Consider the following 20,826-nt stretch of genomic DNA (forward strand, 5'->3'; position numbering starts at 1 on the left):
ACAACCAACCAACCAACCAACACAGAAAATGACAGAAAGCATTCAGTACCAACCAGTTACAACACGCTCAACAAGAGCGTGTCTGCCGTGTAGGACAAGGAAAGTAAGATGTGATGCATCGCATCGTGGAGTTCCATGTACCAACTGTTGCTTGGATGGGAAAGAATGCCTTGTTGCTGAACGGAAGTCAAGACGGTAAGTGCTCTCAATGTTCCTTATATATTTCAGTTCTAATTTCAGAATCTGTAGCCAAATTCCCTGTCTAGACAGAACGGTTCTGCCTCTTGAAGACAACCAAGGAACATACGCTGCGGTTGAAGCCACGCAGCCACTCGAGACAGCTCAACAACAGCCGAACAATCCCAATACAACACCGGACTCTGGAAGTTTTGAAGGCATAAACATGGATTCATCCAATAGTGTGTATTACAAGCTCCCAGTTTCATGTGGTTTGAAGCTCATTCACCAATAGCATACATCTACAGTAACATTCATAGCGCCTCTCGCGAGTCTATGACCAAAGATACCGAAATACCAAGACCTATTACAGAATCACATATGTGCTATCAAGACTTTCGCGAATATGGGTTTATTAAACTCGGAAATATGGAAACTCTTTCGTCGGAGGACTTGCATTATCTGCAAACGCAGCGCTGCTTTCATCTCCCAAGTAAACTCCTGCTAGATGAACTCATCAGGCGTTACCTATTCTATGTCCATCCCCTGCTCCCTATTCTTGATGATCAGTCGTTCTGGTGTAGCTATTTTCAACCCAGGCAAGAAGGGGGCGTCTGTAAGAGCCAAACTCCACTTCTACTCTTATGGTGCGCTCTCTTTGCTTCCAGTGGTGTAAGTATGCATCTTTCGCTTGGCTGACTGCAATGCCTTGACATCTGACATTTCTTTTTCTTACATCAGTTCCTTTCCCCGGCCTCTGCTGCATCTCTAGGCTATGGCAACGTGCGGAATGCACGAACTGGATTTTACAAGAAAGCCAAGGTGAAATTCTTCCTCCACTCTTCTCTTTCTGCAACCACAAGCACGGACAGCTAATGGTTTCGAATCCTTAATAGATATTATTCGATATTGGATCAGAATCCTCACCGGTAATACTGGGGCAGAGTGCTCTTCTTCTTTCTTTCCAAACATATTCGCCCAGAATTAAAGTCGCCAAAATCGACAGCCCTAGTATAAGATCCAACACGATCTGGCTCAGGACTGCAATTCGACATGCCCAGCAAGCGAATGTGGAAACAATATGTTGTTCTCCGTTAGTTTCCACTATTGCGTCTCGTAAGGCAGACTCGATCACCCTGATCAGACTATGGTGGTGCTGCATTCTCCTTGATAGAATAATAGCTCTAGGACAGAGGCGGGATCTTCTAATACCCAAACAGTACCCGTTACCGAGTCATACTTGGTTCGAGGACGATGTGCCTTGGTCGAAAGCACAAATGACGGAAATTAAACAACATTTTACGGTTCGCCTTATGCATGCACTCAAGCTTTGCATGGTTGCGACGGATATTCTCCTACTGGAATCGTGTCCCCAACAGCTTAAGACCAAGCCGCTACAACAACTCAAAGAGGCTATGGTGATACTCGAAGAGAGTGGTAATTCACTCAAACAGTGGCATGACGTAGCTATGCTCGATATTCCAGGATTAGATGATAGCCAAAATACTCTCACGAGCTTCCAGCACCCGCCACTGGCGGCATTCACGAGGGTGATAAGGATAAGCTACAGGTATAATCGTTTCACTTACGCTACTTTCATGTTCTTCGAGTGACTAATATCTAGCCCGAAGTGCTGCAAGGCTGTGCGCTGGCCATCAGGAACTCCTTTTACGTATAAGTATTTCAGCTACTATTTCAGCTACTGGAGATGAGACCTTGTCTGCTTATTCGGATCTGTCTGGAGCAGCCCACGGAATTCAGAGTGCCATTCTAGACATCTCGAATTGCATCATCGAGTTTATGCAGCTGGGTCTTGTGCCTTACCTCTACATTGGCATGTGAGTAACTTTTGCTAAAACGATGGATAACGCTTCGCTGACTCAATCAGCGCTGCATTTGCAGCACTGCCGTATTTGATGCAAGTACTAGACTTGAAAATCACCCGTCGATCCTGTCCCGAAGTCGAGTTGACGGATCAATACCATCGTCTCTGCATACTCACTAGAGCTGTGAAAGAATACCAAGCTCGCTACAACGGCCTGGACCATTTCGGCGGAACTATACAGTTTATCAGCACGAATTTCCAACTCATCACTCGATATTTACCAGAGAATGTGAGAATCACTAGTTGGCAGGATGTTTTGATGCATGACCCTTGTTGCTACATGAGACTTGCATTGGCTCTTGAACACTGCTCGAGGACAGCAACGATTCCTACTGTTGAACAATTAGCTGAGGATTTAGAAGGATCTTTGACCATACCTCCACCTCAAAATCTTGATTCGAAGCAGGGTGACAGTCCGGACGACTTCATGTCGCTGTCGAGCTAGTATAGGGGTAACGTACATGATAAGCGGGTGCAACAGACAAGCGAGTGCAACAAAAATCCCGCAATTTACATCTTCTCAACTTAATCAATTAATTTTCAACTACCAAATATGTCAGACCCAAATATTGAGGCTAGGATTCTTCTTGCACTTCGTGCCCTTCAAAATGACCCAAAATTAAGTCTCCGACGCGCCGCAGGCATCTACCAGGTCCGTTATTAGACTTTATACAAGGTTCCGATCAACTACACCAACTACACTTTTCGACCCAGAGTAACGTACATGATAAGCGGGTGCAACAGACAAGCGAGTGCAACACAACATCACAACATCTCAGATAGAAATAGCAATAAAAACACAACAGACTATTAATTAAGTAAAATTAATCGCTATATTCTTCCATAGACATAGCGACAAGTATCTGACAGGTCCTTGCATTATGTCCTGTCTTGCCGCACGCTCCACAGCGCCTTTCCTTCATTCGCGGAGGCCCTCCTTGACCACCACTTCTCGATGGTCCAGCCACCGCCTGCGCATCAACATCCGTTTGATCAATTACTTGCCTTCCTTCCTCTACTGTCATCACCCCTCCTTTCTGTAGCCGGGTTCTTTTTGCCCTCCGCCGCCGGCTTAGTATCTTATTTGCCTGTTCAAGATCTTGGACCCTGGCCTCTAATAAGGCAACCTTATGCATAACTATCTTTGTTCCCTTGGAAGAAGACCTCAATGCTTCTAGAATTGACTCTGGAGAGCTACTTTTATGCCTTTTGATTCTCTTTTCAAGATATTCAAGCTGAGAGTCGGCTTCAAGGATAGTCTTTGGGGTCTTTGAGACCCAAGGGGTCGAGGGGCTAACTACCTCCTCCACAGGCGTTGGAGTCCGCAGCTGCACATCGAGCTTCGAGATTACACTTTCTGGGTCGAGAGGAGCAAGTCCGGCTCCTCTAAAGGCTGCTTTAATATTTTTCTCTGTCATTGTGGCCTGGTAGGCGGTGTAAAAAGCCGGCAAGAACTCGGTTTTGGAAATGTGGGTTACGGAGCATCTGATCAAATGCTCGATTTCTCGCCCGTAAGCCTTCTTAAGCAGGCCAAAGCACCCGACATCAAGAGGCTGCAGCAGATGAGACGAATGAGGCGGTATACAAAGCGTGATGATTTTATTTGCCTTGCAATATCTCTCAAAGTCGACCGAGTGGTGACTTTGGTGTCCGTCGAGGATCAGGAGACGATAGCGATTCTTTGATTGCTTGGTAGTACACCGGTCGAAGTGCTTTAGCCACTCGAGGACTATCTCGTTATCTGTCCAGCCATTAGGACTCGTCGCAATAGCCCAATCGCCCGGGAGGTTGCTTTCTCGGTACCAGTGGGCGAGGTGATATTGGCCCGCACCTATGATGAACGGCGGGATCGCTTGGCCCTCGGCATTGATCGCCTGAATGACTGTAATCCATTCCCGGTTTCCAGGCTGCACTGATTTTGGTCTTCCACGCCTTTCAGCACCTGTGACGACCATTCCGCTCGCAATAACGCCCATCATAAAGCCAGTCTCGTCAAAGTTGTAGATTTCATCAGGTCGGATGCCATACTTCGCAATTACATTTGCTACGAGCCTAAACCAGTTGCGAATAATGGTCGGATCTTCACATTTGGCTCTCTGGTAGTCATATTTACGGGGGAAATGCGTCTTGAGGTCTTTGTGTCGCTTGACGAAGTTAGAGGCCCAGCGCTTGCCGACAGGCGGCGTCTCGCGGTCGGCGAGCAATCGGTTAGCCATCTCCTCAACACAACGCAGTCGCGGGGAAACCCTCGCGAATCCAGATCGAGAATGAACTGAACTATGATCTGTTCTTCTAGATCAGATAGTTTGCGTGATTTTGGGATAGAATCACGCGTAGAAAGGATACCCTTCTGTCGGCGATATAAAGTCCAATAACGGACCTGGTAGATGCCTGCGGCGCGTCGGAGACTTAATTTTGGGTCATTTTGAAGGGCACGAAGTGCAAGAAGAATCCTAGCCTCAATATTTGGGTCTGGCATATTTGGTGGTTGAAAATTAATTGATTAAGTTGAGAAGATGTAAATTGCGGGATTTTTGTTGCACTCGCTTGTCTGTTGCACCCGCTTATCATGTACGTTATTATTATTATAATCTTAATTAAATTACTAATTAAATCTTAAATATAGCTCCTTAAGCTATATTTTATTAATAAAGCCTAATTTACCTATAATGCCTATTTATAGTAATAGAACTTATTATACTTAAAGTGTCACAGCTCGAAGTCAGACCAACCTACCCTAGAGCCACAAGTGGATCAGATCACGTGGCGATAGCGTTATCGCCGTAACCTTAGTTAGACCGCCAGTCAGATCCTGAACGTAGCTCCTTGAGCTACGTCTTGTTAATAGAGCCTGACCTGCCTGCAGTGCCTATCCGTAGCAATAGAACCTATTACGCCCGAAGCGTTCCCTGTCCACCCGTACCGCCGGACTCAGCCCGTGACATACTATATATTTTAAAATAACTTCTTTTGCGGCTTTTTTATACTGCCTCCTCTCTATTTTCTCTTTTTTTCTTTTCTTTTCTTCTCTTTCTTACCTTTTTATATTATTTCTATCTTTTTAACAATTACAATACTTTATTACTACTTTAATATCTTTTTAACAATTATAATACTTTATTACTACTTTAATATCTTTTATTTTTATTTATATCCTTTTTATATCTTTATAACTGTATGGAAATATACTATAATATACCTTTTTTCCTTTTTTAATAACTATATAATTATATTTATTTATAATCTTATATAAATCCTGCTTTATTTATCCTTTTAAATCCTTTTATATTTATATTTAACTATAATTATTTCATCTTTATTATTATATATATAAAATCTTAAATACATAACCTATTTATTTCCTATATATAAATACTACTATTACTAATAAATATAAACTGCTTACCTTCTCTTTAACCCTTATGTATATCTTTCCCCCTAACCCTGATACACATCCCTCCCCTAACCATGATACACATCCCTCCCCTAACCATGATACACATCCCTCCCCTAACCATGAAACACATCCCTCCCCTAACCATGACACTCATCCCTCCCCTAACCATGACACTCATCTTTACAAATACTCATCCTACCGCTATAATCTCATCCTCGCCGCCCACCTCTTCTCTATCCTTGTAACCGCTTGACACAACCGACTCGCCTCTATCCCTCCTCCTGCTTGTCCTCCCCACTCGACCAACTCCCCTAACCATGCAAACAACCTGCCGTACATGATATAATCCCACTCTGTTCCCTCCTCTATATCCCCCATCATCGTCGTAATCTCCCTCCTCCACCATGCCTCCTCCCGTGCACTCTGCCCTACCATGATCCTAAAAATCAATCCTCCACCGTACTGACACGCTCTCCCTTCTGCTCGGCGGAATAATCGCCCGTCGTCGCTTGCTGCCACCCATCTGTCACAAAACGCCTGCGGTATCCCGCAACCGAAACATGCCGAAAACGCCGCAAACCGCTTCTTTCCCATCATCTCTTCCTCCACTTGCCTTGCGCCTTGCTCTATCTTCCTCCACACCTCCTCCTCTCGATACGGGCATGCCTCCATCTCGTGCTCGTCCTCCTCTACTCCCAACACCTTGCATGCGGCGCAATGCCCTGCCCACTCTGCCAATATATCCTCCAACTCGGCCACCTCTCGGGCCTCTTCCATCACCTGCACTTTCCTTTCTGTCTCTGCCTGCCGTATGAACTGACGACTGCGCTGATAATCCTGCTCTTCTTCTTCTTGTCCTCCTCCTTCTTCTTCTTCTCTCCCTCCTCCTCCTTCTTCTTCTCTCCCTCCTCCTCCTCCTCCTCCTTCCTCTTCCTGCTCTACCATATCGTCTGCCCTCTCTTCTGCTGCAAACCGCAATTCAACCCCTGCATCGTCTACATCTCTTGCTCGCTGCTGTTCCCAACACACATCGCACATCTCCTCATCCTCTTCGCATCCGAACCGGTCGATATTGCCGTCCATCTCTCGATCCAACACTTCTCGTCGACATCGGTTCCCGTCTACAAACTCAATCACATCCTTATCCCAATCCCACTCCTGCCGCTGCTGCCACCCGTAACCCTCTTGCTTGTCCCTCTTCTCCCTCTGTTGTTCCAACCACGACTGCCTGATGCAAACCACCGACTCGCTCTTCTGCCCATCCCGGCCCCCTCGTCCGCTCTCTTGCACAAAATCAACCATCTGCCGCGGCATCCCTGCATGCACCACCAACCGCACGTTCGGGTCGTCGACCCCCAACCCTAATGCGTTTGTCGCTGCCATCCATCCGCTTTCGCCTCCCCGGCTACTCATCCACTCTGCCACCCGCCTTGCCTTCTCGGCTGCGTCCCCGCCCCTCGCCAATACCCTACACATCCTAATGCGTCTGCAATCATCTGCACTCGCTTGATTGTCCCCCCGTATACGATCACCTTGCCCTCGGTATGCTCTGCCGTCCATTCTTTCACCAACTTGCATATCCGTTCAATCATCACCTGATCATCTTCCTCGCTCTCCTCCTCCTGTTCCTGTTCCTGTTCTGTCTCTTGAACACTAAACTCTGCCTCGCTCTCTCTGCTGATCATAACAATACCATTTGAATTCGCCCTGCTCCTCTTGATAACACCATCTAAATTCGCCCTGATCCTCTTCCGGCCTGAATTCGCCTGCCTCCTTTGAATCCGGCCGGATCGGTATGCTGCTATGTCCTCTCTCGTGTCGTCAATCACCTCTACCCTGTACGCGATATTCTTCCGCCCTGTCGCTTCGCGAAACATCCTTACCCTCTCCGGCACGAACCGCATAACCCTGAACAACGCCATCTCGTCCTTCGGCTTCAACGTTGCCGTCAAACAAATCACGGGTACGCCGAAATCCTGCAATGTCTCCCCTATCCGCATCATCATCGGTCGGAACCCCTTGCTGCACTGCAAAACCGTGTGGCACTCATCCACCACGACCCGGTCCAACCTTTGCTGCCCGTGCATCCGCTCGACAAACGTTCTGAATCCCTTGCTGACGGCTGACTCGGGCGTCACAAACACCAACGATGCCGCTCTCTGTATCACCCCTCGACTTCTCCATACGTATGCCTCGATCCCCAACTTGGAACAACGCACCGCCATGTCGTCCTGCAACGCTACCAACGGCGTCACCACTACCGTCACCCCATCCGGTGTGCAATATGCTGGCAACATGAACGTCAAACTCTTGCCGCCACCCGTCGGTGCGATCTGCACGATGGGCCACTCGCCTCGCGCCACGGCCCGGATGACCGATTCCTGCTGCCCCTGAACGCTGCCGTCGCCCCCATCATCTGCTTCAACTGCCCTTGCATGTCCACTCTGTGCAACCGGCCGAACCTGTTGCGCCTCGTCATCTCCCGCTCTTCGTCGAACGGGTAACGGGGACGCTTCGTGCCCAACTGCTCTACACGGTCCTCGGCCCCAAACCCGAAAAACCGATGCCACTGCATGCTTACCTTGCGGAACCCGTCCCGCCTGTTCATCGTGCTTAAATCTCCCTGCCCGAACAACCGGGCGTATATCAACCCGGCTATGTGTGAACCGTGCCCGGCCTGCAAATCGTGGATGCTGTCCACCAAACTATCCTCACCACCGTCATCGTCGTCATCGCCACCGCCGCCTGCGTCGATCTCGCCGAACGCCTTGTTTAAATACCGGTTGCTGATGGCGATGGCCATATGCCTCCACATGCTGATGTTGATCTGTTTACCGGAAAACATGTTGCTGTATCGTTGCATTGCCCTTCTTGCCCGGTCGTTCCCCCATTTGGCCTCGCGGAACCACTGCATGAATACGGCCTCTTCTTCCCTCTCCTCTAACAACCCCAAACTCTCCTGGCCTACTGCTTTTCCTTTTCTATCTTCCCTCTTGCATGCTTTTTCTCCTCCTCCTCCTCCTCCTCCTCCTCTTCCCCCTCTTCCCCCTCTTCCCCCTCTTCCTCCTTTTCCTTCGCCATCCATCTCCTTCCCTCCCTCCTTGCTGACAATCTCGTCGGCCCATAAAAATGCACTCCGGCGCCTCTTCTCCTGCTGCTGCTTCATGCCAACCTGGACTGTGTGCCAAAACGGCAAAACGATCCACATGTACCACACCAACAACTCACCTACCTCGCGTGGCAAATACCGGTGGATGACCTTGACCTTGCCTGACTGCCGGAATCCCTTGTGGTACATCGTGACGAAACAAACCATGCCGTCGTGGATGAATATGTTGCGCACTCCGCCGTTCATCGTGTTCCACATCCGTATCCCCAAAATCTCGGTGGACCGTGCCGGCTGGCCTCCCAACATGTGCATCGCGACGAACAACTGTGACCTGAATTCCTCTATCAAACGGCTGTACCGTCGGATTGCCTCTTCTCGGTACGGGCACGCCTCATTGTGCGGCTTGGCGATCCATGCCTCCATCTTGGCCTTGCTTGCTGCAACTTGCTTTTGCACCCACCTGTCGCCCTTGATGACCCAACTCTGGTTGGCTTCATCCTGTAAAAATGAATGCTCCAACGCGCTTTCGCCATGCCTATCCTCGATCCTGGACCACGGAATGGCGGGCAATATGTTCTGCGGCGGTGGCCATATTGTATTATCGCTGCTGTTACCGTTATTGCTGTTGTTGTTGCTGCTGTCATTGTTATTGGCGCTGTCATTGTCATCCTCATCCTCATGATCGTTCCTGTTGCTGCCGTCATTCCTCCTCTTCTCTCTCCCCTTCACCTCCCTTTTCCTAATGGCGCCGCCGGTTGCCAATTGCACTAACGTCTGCCGTGCATCCCCGATGAATGCATGCAACATGTCGGATATCTCGCTCATCTTGATCTTGACCCTGTTGCATGAAATCGGATCGCCATGCCACTCGATCATCTCGGAACCGGGCATCGAATACCGAATGTGCATGCCGTATGTTCGCGTGTTGATGATCCAATTCATCGGCGACGGCTCGATATCCTCTCCCTCGGGGATGCGGATCATGAACCGCCGCACCTTGCGTCGCACGATCCTGAATAATCCCTCGGCCTCCTCCTCGGCCTGACGGATGGTTGCGTATTGGGCCAACTGGTCAATCTGTGCTTGACGCTCCAACATGGACTGGTACAACACTAAATACCTCGCCACTTTGATGACGGCTGGATAAATTGACGTGTAATTCTCCACGGGCTTCCATCCGCCGCCCTCGTCTAACCCCATAACGGCCAACGCGCTGATGACGATGCTCTCGTAATGGTTGCCGCTCTTCAATGGATGGTCGAAAAACTGCACCATGGCGTCCAAGCAACTCCGCTGCAAACGATCGGCTGTGTACCGACCTGCCCTGTCGGCTCCCGTGACGACCTGCCTGATGCCGTTGTCGAATGCTTTCCACAACTCTTCTTGCTGTATTGTCATCTTATACGGCGGACGTGGGTCGGATGGGCCATAACGGCGGCTGACCGCATCATCATCATACGCGGACCTATTGCTGTTACTGTCGGTATCGGTATCGCTGTCGCTGTCGCTGCTGCTGCTGCTGCTTCCGCCGTTACTGAATCTCTCATTGTCGTAACCATCTTCTGCATCCCATTCGTCGTATCGCTTCCAAATGCACAACAACTGCTTCCACCATGACTTGTATCGCACCCATGCATCGGGTTCCATCAATCCCTGGAACGGCTTTGTCGTCGTCATATGCGCTTCTTTACGTGCAATCTCAAACAACTCGGCCGTGCCTGGGTAACACTGGCGGGCCGTCGCCTGATACGCGGCATCCATGACGCTTTCCAACACTTCCCACATCCTCTGCAACACCGGCTCGTCATCGCTGATCGGCTCCAACAATGTCCTCAACCGGTCGATGCGGATACCCTCCAAATGGCGGGGCCAACCGCATCGACCCAACCACTGATGGGCCTCATTCTTGTCGTCTATATCCTGGACGCGACGGCCGCTGGCTTCATCCTCAAACGCCTTCCTGCCTTCCTCCTGGACCATGTTGAAAAACGCGACGTTGGCCTCGTGATCGGCATCACCCTCACCGTCGGTGGCCTCCTCCTGTGTCGCTCTTTCATCGTTGCGGCCAACCTCAAACCAACGCTTGCCGTGCCCCCAATTGCATACCTGCTGGCATTGTACGTGGTCTCTCCACGGCACGGCCAACATTGCATCTTGTTCGTCGGGCACGGCTTGCTGCTGTCCGCCTCTCTTGCGACGGCTGACCCAACCGTGCTCGGTCCGGCCATGCTTCTGCATCTGCTGTTTATCCCGTACTACGTATTGGCAATGGCTGCATCCTAATCCATCGTCTCGTGGGGCTTGGATGTACGGGTTGATCTGGATGGTTGGCGGCGGCAATATCCAATTCTTCAAATCGTCCTGATTCTTGGCTATACCTGGAATGGCTGCCACCTTTTGCGCAATGCGCTTCGTTTCCTGTCGGGTCTTTGTGCTGTGCTTAACTTTTATATGATGTACAATCTCGCTGGCCACAAACCCAATGCGGCATTGTGTACAAAATGCAAACGGGTATTCGGGCAAATAAATAAACGGCTCCATGACGGTTATAAATGTATGCTGAATAACCGGATATGAATCGCACGGTATTTTATCTGGGTGTAAATTTGGCTGGATTGATATCCTGTTATTGATGCTGTATGTATCTTGTTGACAAATTGCTTTTGTGGTTGCTACGGTTGCAAACCTTAATTGTTATATACGATCATCCGGCTTACTGTATTCTTCTCTCATATATCTTTTGGTTCAACATCTTTTGGTGCAATATCCTTTGCTTGAACATCCTTTGGTCAAATATCTTTTGGTCGAATATCGTTTACTGTAATATCTTTATCTATTTAAACTTGAAATCTTTCTTCTTTTCCCTTCTTCTTATCTTCTCCTTTTCCATCTCTCTACTTGACAATAAACAACTAAACCCATTGTCTATCCTCTACACTTCACATTGGGTACTTTACTTTTCTGTCGTAAACTGTACTCTGCTGACCCTTATCTATGGCATGCCTGCTGTTACTGCTATTATGGCTGCCACCTATGGCCATAATGCTGTATCTCTTTACCTCTCTCTGCATCTGTCCTTTATGTCTATATCGCTGGATGTCAAATACGGTCTCCCTCTTGGCCCTACTTCTTTCTTTATTACCTTTCACTTTACATTGAACGGATGGGTACAATGCCTATTCTCTTCTATATGCTATATCTTGTGGCTAATCTATTACTTATATTTTAAATATGGGCTTGCCACTATCTTACTCTTGATAACACTATATAAATCGGGCTGGATTGTAAATGTAAATATGGCCGGATCAATATGCTGTTATCGTATTGAACTGACTTTAACCCTAACTTGACGTACCAAATTCATACTTAACCCTGACTGATTAAATCTGCATATAATCCTGCTTTTGTTGACTGGCAATGGGGCCATCTTGGATCTTCTGAATGTATATCGCCGCACGGGCCACATATTCTGACCAATTATATTGCGATGATCAACTACATCGAACAAATAACTGCAAAACTTATAATCGACTACATTCCTGCAATTCTTCTTCAAATTGAAAAAACGAACTTGCAAACTCCTATGAATGGCGATATCTATCTACTGGCACTACCCTCCTCGATTTTAACTGCTGGGAACCCAATCATGTTGCCCCCCGGCCTTCAAATGTGGGGCGCCGATTTTGTATGTAAAAAGAAGCCATGTAGCGGGGCAACACCGCTGCAATTTGACGTTAGCTCCGCGTTCGTGCTACCGCACCCCTGCCGGGAGCTAAAAACACGGGTTCACCTGCCTACCCTATATCTCTACTCTTTACTCTATAATTATTTTAATACCTTGTACCCCACTCTTTATTTTAACCTCTTTTCACTACCCTACATCCCCACTGTTTTACTACTCTTTACTCTTATATATTATTTTTCCTTTACTTTATATATATTTTATATTATTTCTCCTTTATTACTTACTATTCTTCTACTTCTGTTACCCCTCTAATTGTCTTGTCTACTTATTCTTATATATTAAATACTCTATACTTGTATTAACTTCTTCTCTTACAACTTAACATATATACAACCCGACACATCCGATTCGTCTGCATCCCTCCCCACTCAACCAAACCCCCTAACCACTTATATATACTATCCGTCGTGAACCCATCACCAATATCAACCCCGTCCGCTTTCATCATGCCTAATATCTCATCCGCCCACTCCTCACCCATTTGAATCCTCAACCCGACATATATCCGAACCAATAACCCTATATACTGACATTCTCTCCCATATATCTTCTTAAACCGTCGTCCATCATCATCTGCTACCTCCCATACCCGACATATCCTCTGCGGCAAACCACAACCAAAACAACCTGAAAAATCCTCAAACCTTTTCCCTTTAAACATCTGCTTTTCAACTTCCTCAACACCTTCCACAAATAATTCCCATGCTTCCGACCCTTTCATCGGACATGCATCTAATGCATGCTAAACCTCGTCCTCGCTCCCTCCCACTTTGCATACAATGCAACGCCCGCTCCAATCGTCTAACTCCGCCTCGAAATCTGCCGCGTCCTCTGCTTCCTTCATTACCCGTGCTACCTGCTCCATCTCTGCCCACTGAATTGACCTTTTGCTCCTCTCATAATCTGCCTCAACTGCTGCTGCTGCCCTCGCCAACTCCTCTTCCTCTTCACTCTGTATGCTGACCCATGATGTACCTCTCCTTGATACTTGTGCTTCCATCCGCAATGCACGCTCCCTACACACATCGCAACGCTCTTCTTCACCTACTTCACACCCTACCCGTCCCATAAACCCATCCATCTCGCGGTCTAAAACCTCACGCCGGCACTCCTTGCCTTCTACAAACTCCACAACGTCTTCCTCCCACTCATACGCCTGCTTGCTGACCGCACCCTCCTCACTGACACCATTGTCCCCGCCTCGATCTCTCTCCTCTCTCCTCTTTGTCCAAATCTCCTGCTGTTCTTTCATCCATGAACTCTGCACTACGACAACGGACTCGCTCCTCTTTCCATCCCGCCCCCTCGACCGCTTTCCTGGACAAAATCTCGTAATCTGCGCGGCATTCCCGCATGAACTACTAACCTGACGTCCGGCACATCAACCCCTAATCCCAATGCGTTTGTCGCGACGATCCAACCGGACTTTCCCCCAACACTTGTTCTCCACTCCTCCATCCATCTTGCTTTATCCTCCGCACTTCCCGCCTTGTTCCAATACCCAACACAATCTAATGATGCTGCGATCTTCTTCACCCTCTCGATTGTGCCTCCATATATAACCACTTTTCCCTCATTGTGATTTACTTCTGTCCACGTCTTTACAACTTCACAAACACGCTCTATAACCTCATCCTCCTCTTCACCTTTGTTGTTCTTTGCTGCTGATCCATTCTGCTTCCATCGTCTTGCCCCTTCCTGCGCCGATCGCTGACCACCACTGCGGCGGCCTACTCCTTCCCCCTCCCTATCCTCAATGATCTCCACCCGGTACTCAATATTCCGCCGTGTCGTTCGTTCTCGGAATAAACGCACGCGTTCGGCTTCAAACCCTAACTGTGCATATAACAACCGCTCTTCTGTCCTCTTCAATGTCGCCGTTAAACAAATGACCTGTAACCCGAACTCCTGTAATGCTGACCCCAACTGCCCAATCCGCGGCCGGAATGTTTTCGTCCACTCCAATGCCGTGTGACACTCATCCACCATGACCCGGTCTAACTTTTCCTGCCCATGCATTCTCTCCACGAATGATCGGAACCCTTTCGTCACGGCCGATTCCGGCGTCACGAACACCAATGATGCACCCCGTTGCACTCCCCGGCTCTTCCACACATATCCGTCAATCCCCATCTTTCTGCACCGCTCCTCCATGTCGTTCTCTAATGCCACTAACGGCGTCACCACAATTGTCATGCCGTCCGGCGTGCAAAACGCCGGCAACATGAATGTCAAACTCTTGCCACCTCCGGTCGGCGTTATCTGCACAATCGGCCCATCCCCGCGCACCACGGTTCGGATTACGGCCTCCTGCAACCCTCGAAACTCGGCTGACTCGCCCATCATCTGCTTTAACTGCCCTCTCATATCGGCCCTATGCAATCGCTCGAACCGCCGCCTCCGTATCTCTTCTCGCTCTATTTCAAACTCTATCTGACCTCGCTTCAATCCCATCCCGCCACTGCGCTCTACGCGGTCTTCGGCCCTAAACCCAAAAAACGCATGCTATCTCATGCTGACTTTTTGAAACTCATCCCTCCCCCTGACCATCACATACATCCCTCCCCTAACCATTACATATATCCCTCCCCTGACCATCACATACATCCCTCCCCTAACCATTACATATATCCCTCCCCTGACCATCACATACATCCCTCCCCTAACCATCACCCCCTCTAAACATTTACCCCTAACTATTCTCCCTGCCTATCTCTCCTTTATCCTCATCACTACTTAATATAACCCGCTTGCCTGTATCCTCCCTCCTGCTTGTCCTCCTTACATAACCAACTTCCCAAACTATGTAAATAACATGCTGTATATTATGTAATCCTAATCTAATCTCCCTTTCTTTCCCTATACTCTATTCCTATTTGCTTTTTTCTGCACTGCCTGTATAATTCTATGAAATCCCTGACATAACCTATTTGTCTCTAAATGCCCCCATTGAACTTTCTCCCCTAACCATTTCATTAATCCCTTCTCATATACTACCTTATCCTCTGACTCTTGCCACTCATAATCTCGTGCTGCATCTAACTCCCCGACCACTGCATCTGCTATGTCGGGATGCATCCGACCGACGGCTGCCCATACACATACCAATACGCCTGCATATTGACATACCCCATCCTTCTTTAACTTGAATCTTCCTTGATCGTTGTCCAACGGCTCCCAATGTGTGCAAATCGCTTGCGGCATGCCACACCAAAAACAACCGGAATGATCCGCCATGACCCCTTTTGTAAACATGCTTTTCTGCCACTTCTCTTCCGCTCGCGCCATGTCATCCCACCATCTCTTGTCCCATAACGGGCACTCATCTCTCCTGTGTAATTGATCTTCCTCTATAACGCCTGTTGCCATGAAACAACCTATGCACCGGCCGACCATATGTCCCAACTCTTGCTCGAATGTCTCCACCTCCTGATGGATGCGTATCTCGTCTTGCCTCGCCTTGAATTGCTCGTATCGTATGCTCCGCCCGGCCTGCTCAAATCGTGCCTGGATCTCTCCTTCTGTTACCTGTCCTCCATATTGATCTGCCATTTCCATGCCTTTCCCACTACCTGTGTCCTCGTTCTCAACCCACGATATATCCGCTTCAAACATCAACTGATCTCTCTGTCGCCGGCATATATCGCATATCTCTTCCACCTTGTCGTCGCAACCCGCGCGATCCAATCGACCATCCATCATCTGATCCAATACCACACGGCGACACCACTTTCCGCTGATAAGCCTCTCTACCGCCGCCTCTTTCGGCGGCCAACTGCTGCTTATCGTCGCCCGTGCTCGCTCGACCTTCTTTTGTCGGCCTTATCCTCTCGTTCTCTTCCCTTTGGCCGGCATACCACGACAATTGCTTCACTCGGCTCACCGTCTCTTCCCGCCCGTCCGCTCTCTTGCACGTAATCCCGTAATCGACTCGGCATGCCGGCGTGTATGACCAACCGAACGTCTGGCACGTCTATGCCTAACCCCAACGCATTTGTCGCCACAATTAAATGCCCACCTTCGATCCACATTCGTAATCGTTGCTCCTTACCGACTGCTGTATCTACTTTTGAATGATATACATCGCACTCCAACCTTTCCCCCAACCGCTCAACCCGTTCGATCGCGCTTGCATATACGATAACTCGGCCGTTACTGTGTTGATATAACCAATCTCGTACCGTCTTGACAACCTGCCTGTCTTCTGCATCCTCTTCCGGCCCGACTTCCTGATTTTTATACCCCCCTCCCCCCTGCTGTTGACGTCGTTTCGGCTGTGGCGGTGTCGCCTGCGCTTCGACTACCCTATACCGAATATTCGGCCGCGATGTTGGCGATCGGAATATCTTCACACGGCTTGCCGGCAACTTGACGACCTCGCAAAACCTCTCTACCTCGCCGGGCGGTAATGTGGCCGTTAAAAAAACCTTTTGCACACCCCATTCGTTCAAAACCTGACCCAACTCCATCATCTGCGGTCGAAATCGGGCGGTGCTGTCCAACATTGTGTGGCACTCATCCACTACAACTCGTGTGGCACTCATCCACTACAACTCGGTCTAATGCACACCGTGCTTGTAATCGGTTTACGAAATCGCCAAACTCCTTCGTCACCGCTGACTCGGGCGTCACGAATATAATTGGGGCAATCTGGTGTCCCTCGCGGCTCTTCCAACTATATGTCCCGATTTTGCTCTTATCACAACGACCGTGTAAATCATCCCGTAATGAAATCAACGGCACGATCACGATTGTCGTCCCGCCGTTGTCGTTGGCACAATATGCTGGTAATAAAAACGACATACTCTTGCCCTCACCTGTGCCTGCGATCTGGATAATCGGACTCTCGCCCCGTATGATCGCCCGGATCACCGTCTCCTGCTGACCACGGAACGCCGCCGACGGCCCCATCATCTGCCGTAACTGACCGGCAATATCGACCTGCTGCAATCGTCTGAACCGCTGCATCCGATTATACTCACGCTCCGTGTCATACGGGGCTCGTTTTCGCCGGGTTGCGGCCGACGCCCCACTCTCCTCGCTGTCCTGGAACTCGAACAAACGGTGCCACTGCCTGCTGACGGCTCGGAACTTGTCCCGCATCGATGCCGTGCTGAACAATCCCTGCTGCAACTCGCGTGCGTATACCATGCCCGCCACGTGCGTTGCGTGCCCGGCTTGCAAATCCACCGGGTTGTCATCCAAATCGTCATCTTCATCCTCCCCATCCAATGTCGACTCTTTAAATGCACCGTTCAAATACCGACGGGCTATGGCGATCGCAATCTGCCTCCATGAACTGATACCTAACGTCACGCCTAATAATCGCCTGCTGTGCCGTTGGATGATTCGACGGACCCGGTCTGATGTCCACTTCCGCTCCTGCACCCAGCTCTGGAACCCAATATCATCGGCGTTCGCGGGGTTATCGGGGTCATGCGGGTTCTCTGTACTACCTCCGCTGTTATCATCGTCTTCTTCATGCATGCCGCCGCCATTCTGACTGTGCCTCTCCAATGCCGCTCGTCTTGCCTCCCTCTCCTCTACGATACTGCCTTCTGCCTTGCGTACCACTTCATCCGGCCACATGAACGGGCTGCGGATACCGGCATCTTTGACGATACCCTGAACCTGCTGCCAAAATGGCAAAACCAACCATAAATACCACACCAATAACTCTCCCACGGCATGCGGTAAATACCGGTGAATCACCTTGGCCTGACCCGTCAACCGGAATCCCTTGTGATATAACGTGACCACGCACATCATGCCGTTGTGCGCCAATATGTTCCTGACCCCTCCATTCATGGTGTTCTGGTGCCGGATGCCCGACATCTCGGGTATCCGTGCTGGCTGGCTCATCATGTACATCAACATGAACATTCGTTCCATGAACCCGTTGAATGTCTGGCCATATGACTGTACCGCCCGGGCCTGGAATGGCTTTCCGTCCCTTCTGCCGTTGTCGATCCACACCTTGCGTCGTGCCTGGCCCTGCCCGTCCGGTTGTGTATCGGTGATCTGGTTCATCACCCAATTCTTACCTCTCTTTACCCACTCGCGGTTCCGTTCATCGGTCAAAAATGAATACCCCATCCGGTCCTCACTGTGATCGTCCTCCACCTCCTTCCACGGGATTCGCGGTAACTGGTCCACGTCTTCCACCATCGTCAACGTCGCTAAATGCTCCCTCGCCTCCCTCGTCAATGCATGCAACATCTCGGTCAACGCGGCCATCCGGAACCGTGTCTTTCTATACGTGATATGGTCGCCATCCCAATCCACGGTTCCGCCTGCTGGCGTGTTGAACCGAATATACATGCCGTACGTGCGTGCCTCGTATATCCAATCCATCGGCGTCGGCTCGGCGTATGTCTCCTTCGATGTCACCGTCATGAACCTCTGCACCTTCTCACGCACGATCCGGAACATGCTGGTCGCCTCCTCCTCGGCCTCTTCCTCACCTAAACCCTTCTCCTGCTGTAATCGGGCCACCTCTTCCTTCCTCTCCCGATACGACTGATACACGACCATGGCCCGCGCTACTTTGATCACGGCTGAATACATGGGCGTGTAATCCATCACATCCATCCATCCACCGTCTTTGCGGATGCCCAGCACGGCCAACCCACTGATAATACCACTGCGGTATTCACCTGCCGTTAACCTGTGATCCAACAATGCCATAACGACCTGCAGCGTCAACTCGTCCACGCGCTCCTCATCTAATGGATTGGCTTCGGGGTCTTCAACATACTCCTCTATTAACTCCGTCAACTCGTCCATCGTATCCCCCTGTCGTTTCGTTAATCGGAACCCGGGCCTCTCGTTGTCCTCCATGGTCTCGGCACGGTATACATAACATATCAACTTGACCCAAACTGCTGTGTACCGTGCCCACGTGTCTTCTTCGACTCGGTTGTCGAATGGCCGCCGCGGCTTCTTGTCTACCTCCTTCCGTTGTACTTCGAATAATGCCTGGCTGCCGACCGTGCTGGGCGTGGCTGTAATCCGTGCCTGCAACATGACCCGCATGATACTGTCCTGGATCAACTGTAAAACATGCTCTTCTTCGCCGACCGGGTCTGTCAACTGTCTCATGGCTTCCGGATCTAAACCCTGCAAATGGTCGGCCCATCCTACACGCTCTAACCACGCGTTCGCATCTGTCTTTGCGTCGGCGGCTTTGATGCACTCTCTATCCTCTCGCTCGAACTGCTCTTGCTTCTGCTCCATGGCACGCACCGCCCGCTCCATCATGGCGGCCTCATCGGCCGTCTGGGTGGCCGGCGCCCCAAACCCGACCTCGAACCAACTACTGGCCGGCCCGTTGCTGAAAAACCGCTGGCTTTGGACGCCGGTGCGCCATGGGACCAGCTGGGCCTGTATCCTCCGCGTTTGCTGACTTCCGCCTCTCCCGCGCGGGTTACTCCAACCGTGTTCCTTACGGTAATGCTCCTGCATGCCTCGCGGGGTGTCAACCACGGTCCAACACCCTTCCTCGCCACAACCTAAGTTATCGGGGACCGGCGGGTGGATATATGGGATCGGGTCGGTCGTCGGCGGTGGCGTTGGCCACGTTAACAACCCTCTTCTGTCATCAATCATGCCGGGCAAATCCCTGACTTGCTGGGTAATCTCTCTTCTGACTGCTGCTTTGATGCTCTTATGGTGCTTCTTTAAATGCGATTCAACCTCCTTGGTGACATATGCATAACGGCATACTGTACAAATCACAAATGGGTACTCGGTTAATTTAATAAATGGTAACATTGTGGCTGGATGTCTTTGGTTTTTATCTGATATGGATGGCTGGTTGTTTTTCTAACTATTTACTTATCCTCCTTGGACCCCTGTTAAACTTACCTCTGCTGTTGCTATGATACAAAACCTTAATTGTTGTCTGCCTCTTTACCCTTGCCTTGACCTCATGGATGACTAATGGCTACTGCTGAACCTTGGCTGTGTCTGATGACTAATGTGGCCTGCTGGATCCCGGTCTGTTAACTTCAATTGATCAATTGACTCAAACTTCAAACCAGTCGCAATGCCGCAAAAATGATTTTCGAAGGCTGGCAAGCCATATATAAGCTTCCCTCAAAGTAATAAATCGATGCATCTACTTGAAATGCATTTTACTGATAAAAACTTATGGGTGACCTGAATCCGTTGGGGTGCAATGGATTCAGGTCGTCATTTCATTAGCGTCTTTTTTTTTTAATATGGGAAAGCCATTGGATTCAGAGCTGTATCCGCCATGCAGCTGGGATAGTAACCCTTTTAACCCTAACCTGATTTATATTAAACCCTACCCTAAACCCAATCCTTATATGTCTCCCAAATAATAGCTTCCCATAATGCATGTGCATTTGTCCCCTTCATCCCGTGAAACCGCCTTTCTACCCCTAGCCAGCAATAAAATCCCTTCTTATCCTCCATATCAACCCCAAACTCAGCCTTAACTATGTTTCTGACTCGCCAGCTCCTCAAGCCCATCAACACCACCGGCAGTA

The 20,826-nt window shown here is 49.6% G+C and overlaps 4 protein-coding genes across 4 annotated transcripts; 2 read left to right on the forward strand and 2 right to left on the reverse strand.

Annotated features, from left to right (window-relative positions):
* Window positions 1–28: 28 nt before the first annotated feature.
* FPOAC1_014075 (uncharacterized protein) lies at window positions 29–2,507 on the forward strand (the record flags this gene model as incomplete). The annotated part of the gene is made up of 7 exons (XM_044858399.1): window positions 29–195; window positions 250–419; window positions 473–849; window positions 919–999; window positions 1,074–1,747; window positions 1,809–2,015; window positions 2,066–2,507. 7 exons carry the CDS (start codon window positions 29–31, stop codon window positions 2,505–2,507), a joined length of 2,118 nt encoding a protein of 705 aa, XP_044700609.1.
* A 2,977-nt stretch (window positions 2,508–5,484) lies between these two features.
* Window positions 5,485–5,712, forward strand: FPOAC1_014076 (uncharacterized protein; the record flags this gene model as incomplete). Its single annotated transcript, XM_044858400.1, has 1 exon — window positions 5,485–5,712. The coding sequence occupies one exon, from the start codon at window positions 5,485–5,487 to the stop codon at window positions 5,710–5,712; it is 228 nt and encodes a 75-aa protein (XP_044700610.1).
* A 1,568-nt stretch (window positions 5,713–7,280) lies between these two features.
* On the reverse strand, window positions 7,281–11,109 carry FPOAC1_014077 (uncharacterized protein; the record flags this gene model as incomplete). Its single annotated transcript, XM_044858401.1, has 4 exons — window positions 7,281–7,486; window positions 7,965–8,286; window positions 8,692–9,115; window positions 9,341–11,109. 4 exons carry the CDS (start codon window positions 11,107–11,109, stop codon window positions 7,281–7,283), a joined length of 2,721 nt encoding a protein of 906 aa, XP_044700611.1.
* Window positions 11,110–13,055: 1,946 nt separating this feature from the next.
* FPOAC1_014078 (uncharacterized protein) lies at window positions 13,056–20,086 on the reverse strand (the record flags this gene model as incomplete). The annotated part of the gene is made up of 5 exons (XM_044858402.1): window positions 13,056–13,494; window positions 13,680–14,818; window positions 15,443–16,120; window positions 16,171–16,835; window positions 16,882–20,086. 5 exons carry the CDS (start codon window positions 20,084–20,086, stop codon window positions 13,056–13,058), a joined length of 6,126 nt encoding a protein of 2,041 aa, XP_044700612.1.
* Window positions 20,087–20,826: the final 740 nt, after the last annotated feature.

The sequence above is a fragment of the Fusarium poae genome (assembly GCF_019609905.1).
Source record: "Fusarium poae strain DAOMC 252244 chromosome Unknown contig_7, whole genome shotgun sequence".
In the NCBI taxonomy this organism is placed as follows: domain Eukaryota; kingdom Fungi; phylum Ascomycota; class Sordariomycetes; order Hypocreales; family Nectriaceae; genus Fusarium; species Fusarium poae.